Source organism: Tasmannia lanceolata, unplaced genomic scaffold (genome assembly GCF_043159265.1).
Source record: "Tasmannia lanceolata isolate RefF3 unplaced genomic scaffold, GAP_Taslan_0.1 ptg000002l, whole genome shotgun sequence".
NCBI classification, from domain to species: Eukaryota; Viridiplantae; Streptophyta; class Magnoliopsida; order Canellales; family Winteraceae; genus Tasmannia; species Tasmannia lanceolata.
This window is the reverse complement of record NW_027518679.1, coordinates 11,993,908-12,002,443: the sequence shown is the minus strand read 5'-3', so window position 1 is coordinate 12,002,443 and position 8,536 is coordinate 11,993,908. Positions and strand designations below refer to the sequence as shown.

The window sequence follows — 8,536 nt, the reverse complement described above, 5'->3', positions numbered from 1 at the left end:
TTCAAGGGGCCTTCTTTAGCCCTTGCATAAAGAGGGCCCTTGTAGCTATCATTCCTCAAAAAAAAAAAAAAAAAAAAAAAAAAAAAAATAAAAATAAAAAATAAATAAAAAAAAATAAATATATATATATATATATATATATATATATATATATATATATATATAGAGAATAGGGTTCCTGCGGTTAACCTCAGAAACGTTACCTGCGGTGAAGTGTTATGACCCCTCTCATTGGCTGATAGATGCGGTGAAACCCAAAACTTGAGAGAAACCCAAATATATAGAGAATCGTCTCTATCCTTGTCGAGAGAAACCCAAAACTGAAGCTTGAGAATCGTCTCTCTCTCGCTCGAGAGAAACCCAAAACTGAAGCTTCTCTCCCCCTTCGTCCAAGGGTTTCTGGATCGCTTCTCTCCCCCTTCGTCCAAGCTTCTCTCCCCCATCTTATGTTTCTTATCTGCTCTCTTTTTCATTTTAACATTTTTTCTTTCTCGTCTCTCTCTCGCTCGAGAGAAACCTCAGAAGCATTTTCTCTGAAGCGAGCGTATCTCTGGTTCTCCCACGGCTCGGAGGAGTCCCTCTTCGTCCACGGCTCGGAGGCTCGTAAAACCCTAGGGCTTCTTCACTTCTCCTCTTCTACGTACGAAGGAGAGCAGATAAGAAGTGATTTTCAGCCGTAGATCTTACGCCCTTTCTTCGTCTTCCCCAATCCAAAACGAAAGCGCAGGTCAGTCCTCTCTTTCCCTACTTCTATTTTGCTATTTTTCCTTTTTTGTTGAGATTAGGGCTGTTGTTTTCGTGATTTTTTTGGGTTACGATTTTTTTGGGTTACGATTTTTTTGGGTTACGATTTCTTGATTTTTTTTCTCGTTTTTAATTTCTGGGTTTCAATTTTTTCTGCTTCTCTTTCTCTTCCAATCGGTCAAACGAAAAAACAATCTGAGGTTAACGTTTCTGAGGTTGTTTTCATTCATTTTTTTCCCTTTAAACCCCTAATTTTAGGGAGTTCTTTAGGGTTTTCTGTTTGAGGGTTGCTATTTTTAGGGTTTATGGTTGTTGTTTTGAAGGTTCTTTTCAGTTTTTTGAGGATATATATTTGTGTGGGCACATAGTGTAGTATTTTGTTTGGGATTTTGAGAGCCAATTGATGAGAATTGTGTGCGCATCATCCTACAGGGGGTGCAAATTTGGGTTTTTTGAAACTTCTCTTCTCTGCTTCTCTCTCTGCCAAAACGAGATTCCAATCCAAGGGTTTTTGTTCAACGAGAAAACCCAACGAGGTTTCTGCCTCTTCTTCAACCCAAAAAGGTCAATCCCCTCTTTCTTTACTCTATTTTGTTTTTTTTTTCCTCTAGGGTTTGGGATTTTTTCCTTTTCCTCCTCTACGGTTGGGTTTTTTTTCGTTTTTTTCCCTGGTTTGTTTTGATTTGGTTGGCTTTTGGTAAATTGTTGATTGGCATTTTTTGCCGCCGTGTGGAGTGGGAGATTGTAAAGTTCGTTGTTTCTACGCAAATCTGCAAATTGTTGAAAACCCAAATAGAACCCTAATCAAATCATCTTCTTTGATTTTTCTTTTTTTGGGTTGTGAAAACCATATGGTTCAGTGTAGTATTTTGTTACAATTGGGTTGTGAAAACCATATAGAACCCCTGTTGTTTGGCTATGATTTCTTATAGGGCACATAGTGTAGTATTTTGTTTGGGATTTTGAGAGCCAGTTGATGAGAATTGTGTGCGCATCATCCTCAGTATTTGATGAGCATGATACAATAATCCCTCTTCATTGATACAATTGGGTTCAAAGAACTTAAGATGTTGGCAAAAAGTGGATCTTTAGCTCAAATGGTAGAGCACTTGGGAGAGAGGGCATGACCCCAATTTTTCTCAAGAGGATGGTGGTTCGAATCCACCAAGATCCTTAACTTTGTCTCACCCACTGATTATTTGTAAGGTGCGTTTTCCTTCATGTAATTTACTCCGGAACTTTACCCAACATTTTTTAAGTGCATAATGTAATTTACTCACGCCCAAGTTGCACCCCTACCGGAGAAGCATGTTTCCAAATTTTGGGAAGTGCTTGTCCCAGTTTTATAAAATTTTTTAAAGAAACTTTTCTTTCCTATCCCCAAATATACGAATTTTGAAGAGAGAATTTGATGGGTTTTTTTTCCGCTTATCTAAGGACTGTAATTTCTAACAGTGTTCCTTTAAAAGAACACAATTGAGGCGGGTTGTATGTTTGGAAGCTTAGAGAAGCCATTGGCTAAACAACTACTCACTCCCTCTTAGGTTCTTCCAGCTCCAAGCTTCCTCACCACTTAGTAAACTAAAATTCCATCTCTAGATGATGTTGTATCTCAACATGGATTCAGCCTCTTTGTACTAAAGTAGATCGGTATTAACATTAAAAAAAACATGGATTTGGCCTCCGTGAAGCCATTTCTCCTACAGAAATCCAAGACCGAGTTCATGTCTTCTCATAGAGAGCTAACAAGCACTCAAATGGCTGAATAAGCTTCCCTCTCTTTATGTGTTGCAGGATCTGTTACTTTTTATAACCTAAGTTGAAGAGCAACAACTAAGGTGTTTACACGCACCGACCATAAGTAAAGAAAGGAATTCCCTGATTCCTCAAATTCTGCATGGATCTTTTCATCTACAGGTGGTCTGGGCTATCATCCCAGCACTCTGGTTAGTTTTGCTAGAACTGCTAGAAGATTGTGTGTCTTGAAGAAGACATGTGTACTAAAAACAGAATAACATTAAGACCGAAATCCTAAATCCTCTGCTCCAAGATGTATTTTGCAACAAAAGTTCACAAAAATCAAGTTTCTTTGATAAAATATTCTCTCAGTAATGCACAGAGCTCTCCCAAGCAAGAGCACCAGAAAATACAAATAAGAAAAAGAAAATCCAAGTCTATATGCACCACATTACTTGTAGAAGAACATATGCAAATCAGCCAAAAAGACCCCGATGTTCAAAACCCACCCACATGGTTTCTATAATGGTATTTTAAGAAATTTTCTTGGCCTAGTAAACCTACTAGGAGAATGCCATGAGAGTACATATTTCATTCGATTTCTGAAATGTACCATTGTGCAAACCCAATCTAAAGCAAATCAGTTTTGTTCATGACTATTTGAGAAGCATGTACCCTGCCAAAGATGCCGCAGATTATTCTGTTGCATCTAGCAACGAAGTAAGCCATAAAAGATCTCCAGGCAATAGCAGTTCACCAGTGCTTGTCTACACTTATAAGGTAAGCATTAATGTCTGGTAAATGTTTTGGAAGTCTAAATAAGTTGCTGATATGAATATGGATTGGTATGGTTGCATAATTGCAATTGTGCTTCATTGAGACGCTTATCTTGACATGTATCTTCTTGTAAAGGATGTAGGTGTAAATTCTCAGAAAAAGAAGGATGTAGGTGTATGTGTTTCCTTCTAGAATGTAAAAAGTCTGTTCGTTGAGAGTTGCACGATGTCTATTCACTGCCTGTGTCTATCTATTTAGAAACATGGATGGGTTCCTTTTTTTAATAATGGATTTGAAAATTTCCAATGATCATGTAATGGAAAAGTTCGCTCTTGTCCTAGAGATATGTTTTATACAAGGAAACTAGACCTAAAAGCTAATACGGTGTCTTTATATACGTAGGTGATTTGAGCAATACAAGGATTTAACATGAATGCTTGAGAAAAGAGATTTTTAATTCTGACGTTTCTGTGTCAATGATTTTCATAGATATTGGAAGCTGATCTGTTCCAAGTAGCAAGCGTAATGGGGGTGGAGAATGACATAGATGTAACTGATGACAATGCAGCAGCAAATGTAGTTCTTGCCTCAAATTCTGAATTAAAGCAGAATCCCTGGATTCGTGGTGTTGCTAAATTTTACCACTTACCGTTATTTGTTATCAAGGTACGCCACTATTTTCTTTAATTATTTCTGAAATGTAGAGATACTGAATTTGATCTTCCTTCTGCTTTTCAAAGTACAGACAAATACTATGGCACAAATGGTAAAAGCAGTTCGTATGATTCTTGGGATGGACTCATTTGGTTCTGTGTTGGGTGGGCCACTCAATCATTTCTCAAGAGACATTGAAATTGAAGATGATGCTCCTAAAAGAAAACCCTCAGTGGAGGAGATTGATGCCTTGGAGGTAAACAACCTGCCCTTACATCTTCATTATATTATATGTATGTCTATGTGTGTGCTTGCATGTGAATGTAAGCGGTTGTTCACTGCACATGAAAATTCATTTTTTTTCTCAACTATTTTAGGTACAATCATGTAATTCATACAAACTAACACCATCAATTTTTTTTGTTACTTAACATCATTTCAGCGAATCTATTTTTTGTAGACTGAATATGTTTTTATTTTTTTTGGAGAATACAACAAGCTGAATATGTTTTTTGGTAACATGTCTTCTTAACACAAGCAGATAAGATATCAGATGAATTTGAAATATATATTGAGGAAAGTTCAGCCACCCTAGGCCCTTGTCACAGGGTGTTTGTGAGGGTCTTGGTCAAGGCATGATGGTTTTCAACGGTTACTCGTCTTAAATTGAACATATGGAAATGTTCAGTGGTGGTTGTCAACATCATAGCAAAAGGTTGAAGGTTCTTATGCATTGCTTGGGTTGTATGTTGACCAACTCCCCACAACGTACCTTAGTTTCAAAGCTTCTCTGCCAACCTTCTGGCCTATTTCATGGCCTTAAACAAAATCTACAGTTATATTGTGAGGAGCCTGGAGTGGAGAGACTTCAAAAGAACTTGCTTTGGGAAAGAAAGGATGAAAAATAGAATCTTAAACATCTCACCGATTGGAAGGAGGTTTAAAACCTAAGAACTGAAGGAAGGTAGTCATGGCCTTTGCACTATTAGAATCATACGCCGCTTCTTCTTTTTTTTTTACCAGGGAAGAGAAATAGAAGAGGAAGAATAGAGGGGAAAGAGGGGAACCAGGAAAAAGAAGTTTGGGGAGAAATTCTCAATCAATATTTTTTTTGAATGGCAGTTCTCAATCAATATTATTTCATCAAATGCTAATCCACTAATCCGAGTCATTTTCATTCAAATAGCCTTCAAGGAGCCTTCAAAACCAACCCTCAACCAGCCTTGGAGCTTCATCACCCATTCCATGCCACTTGTACTACCTGCATTGAGAAAAAAACCAGGAAAAAATATTATTACTCTCTAATCAACAGGTTGTACATTTCAATGGTTCTCAAATTCTAAAAATTACAGGGATTAAACAGAAATCTAATAATGGACTCAAATTTACATTATTCAACCTAATAATCAGTTTTGGAGTAAACAATCTGTTTTTCTTTTTTAGTACAAGCGACTAAAAAAAAATTTGAGCATAAATCAATGGTTCTAAAAATCCAAAACAAAGTAGCAATATCACATACCTAGCTAAATAAGCAATATTAGGATGCAATATCTTCTTCTTCCTCTTCCTCTTCCTCTTCCTCCTCCCCCTCCTCCCTTGTACTCATCTCCTCCATTATACGCATCTATAGGCAGTAATAAACATTAACTCACATGGTTTAAAAATTTACAACATAAAAGAAGACAATCTTTACATTTGTAAAGTTTTTTTTTAAAAAGCCTCCAAACCTTCTGTTTCTTTCGTTTTTATTCGTCCTTAACTTTCTTCTCACAAGTTGTCAAATAATGACCCATTTTCCCACAATAAGAGCACTTCCGTTTCTTTCGTTCTTCTTGGGAGGTCTCTATTGAAGATTTCATCCGTGAAGCAATCTTCGGGCGGCCCTTGGTCTTCACAACTGGTGGGTCTCGGATAGTTATCTCCGGTATTTGACTACAAACAAAGTTTGACTGCACTTGGCTTCTAATGATTTCTGACTGACTTTGCTTCTCTTTCTTCTTTTGATCGACTTCCGCCAACAATGCATCGCACATTTCTTCCATCTTGTTGAAAAGAGTCTCATCATTATAAGATTCCTCGTCCAGTCTTCGTTGTTTTGCCTTTAGACACCACCTCCTTAACGGGGTTACGCCATTTTCCGTACCTTGTTCCCTTGTAGGAACTTTACCCAACACTTGATATCGTGCATCAACTGTCCATCTCCTAAGTATGTAACCCTCAGGAATAACAATTAAACACTTTTTCTCGAATATTTTAAGTATATGTCTGCATAATATGCCTGAAGTCTCGAACATCACGCAGTCACAAGTCGCACTTACACATTCGGCATCGCTATATAGAATAATATGTCCTTTTTTGGTTTCAAAATCACCATCCATGCGTACTACATTGTATGTTGTGACATTCCCATCCTTACTAAGCTTCTTACACCAATAATCATAACTTCTCTTAAGCTCCGCCTGAAATAGCCCAAAAATAGCCCTTGTATAGTATTTTCCAGCCTCCTTTTCCAATGGGCTTAATGTTATCATTGTAGCCTTTGAATTTTTCGACTTAAAATCTTCCTCTGTTTCCTTCCTACGACGGTCAGCAAGCGCTTTCTCGTATTGCTCTAGGAAATCATGCAGAGAAGTCTTTTGGTTTACAAAACCATCGAAGTAAGCATTCATGCTTTCACTGCGCTGACTAGAAGTCATGCCTGCAGTGAAAGTACCTCGCCAATATGCTGGCACCCAATGAATCCTAAGCTCCCACATCTTGGAAAGCCAATGCTTCTCATCAATCTTATGCTTCTCAACTAATTTAGCCCATTCAATCTCACATTCATTTATTTCATTTGAGTAAAACCAACGATTGTAGTCTTTCAGAAACTCACTCTCTGCCTCTCTCATTGTTGCAACATTCTCAACTAAGTGCCTGCCAATGTGCCACGAACAGAATCGGTGACGAGTATTTGGGAATACAGTCTTAATCGCATTCCGCATTGCCCCATCCATATCAGTAATGATAGCTCCTGGAGCTTTTCCATACATGCATGTGAGCCACTGCTCAAAAAACCACGTGAATGCCTCCTCGGTCTCATCAGCTAGGAGTGCACATCCGAACAGGATAGACTGCCTATGATGGTTGAGTCCTGTAAATGGTGCGAAAGGCATTAAATATCGGTTGGTCTTGTACGTCACATCGAACACAATAACATCACTGAAGGTAATGTAAGAATCTATCGCCCTCGCATCCGCCCAGAACATGGACCTCATCGTCCCATCTATGTCTAACTCCATAGAAAAAAAGAAGTCTGGGTCTTCAGCTCGTCTCCGCTGAAACTGGTTGGCCACATTGACAACGTCTTGGCCCATATTGCTCTTCCTCTTTACTTTCAAATGGGATTGCACCTGGTTCGTTGAGAGAACACCTAGGTTTCTATCAGATACAACATTAACACTCTTCACGATACCAGCAGGCATCATCCCTATGCCATGGAAAGAATTTATCAAATTCTTAACAGTCTCTGTCTTATGGAGTTGGTTATGAGAACGATGTAGGGATCTTCTAAGAGGAGAGGTAAGTTCATGGCAATGTTTATCTTGAAAGGTTGTTACTAACCACTTCTTATCTCTTAATTTTATGACCATCCTCGCTTCACAACCAACTCTGAGAATGCGACGTTCTTTAACTTCCTTACCAGCACTTCGCTTGTCATTTGGATCTTTTTTTCCCTCCTTCTCACATACGTATAACCTAGAAATCACATCTCCCGTTACCTTTGACTTGGTTGTACTGGATTTTCGTACTCCAAAACCTTTAGCCAAACCATACGCATTATAATACTGATATGCATCCTCACATCTGTCAAATACCTGGCCAAGAAAAGGCTTATTTTCTACCGTCTCCTCGTCATTCCCATTACTGTCAACATCTATTGCATTATCTTCACCCCCATCCTCTAAAATTAACCTATTTGCATCTATGTCACTGATAGTTAAGCCGCAAGATTGCGACACAATGTCATTGACAAAACATGAGGACGTGGCACCAACATCTTCGATATGAAACTCACAACCATGTGATGAAGAATCAGTCATTTTAGGTACCTTAAGACAACAATGCGCACAAGGAAACAAAAATCACGCAACAGAACCCCAAAATTCATATAACCAGCTAATTCAAAGAAGAAAAAAAGGATGAAACAAAATAGAGAAAAAAGAAGAAGAAATCTAGAAATAAAAGCCAATAAAAAATTGAAACCCAGAAATTAAAAACAAGAAAAAAATCAAGAAATCGTAACCCAAAATAACTTTTCATTGGAGACCCACAATCTCAGCTTATGCTGGAATGTAAACCCAGAATAAACCCAACCCTAGAGGAAAAAAAAACAAAATAGAGTAAAGAAAGAGGGGATTGACCTTTTTGGGTTGAAGAAGAGGCAGAAACCTCGTTGGGTTTTCTCGTTGAACAAAAACCCTTGGATTGGAATCTCGTTTTGGCAGAGAGAGAAGTAGAGAAGAGAAGTTTCAAAAAACCCAAATTTGCACCCCCTGTAGGATGATGCGCACACAATTCTCATCAATTGGCTCTCAAAATCCCAAACAAAATACTACACTATGTGCCCACACAAATATATATC

The 8,536-nt window shown here is 38.2% G+C and overlaps 1 protein-coding gene across 1 annotated transcript; it reads right to left on the bottom strand.

The window, feature by feature from the left end:
* Window positions 1-5,657: 5,657 nt before the first annotated feature.
* Window positions 5,658-7,994, bottom strand: LOC143888256 (protein FAR1-RELATED SEQUENCE 5-like). Its single transcript, XM_077392619.1, has one exon. It carries the CDS (start codon window positions 7,992-7,994, stop codon window positions 5,658-5,660), a length of 2,337 nt encoding a protein of 778 aa, XP_077248734.1.
* Window positions 7,995-8,536: the final 542 nt, after the last annotated feature.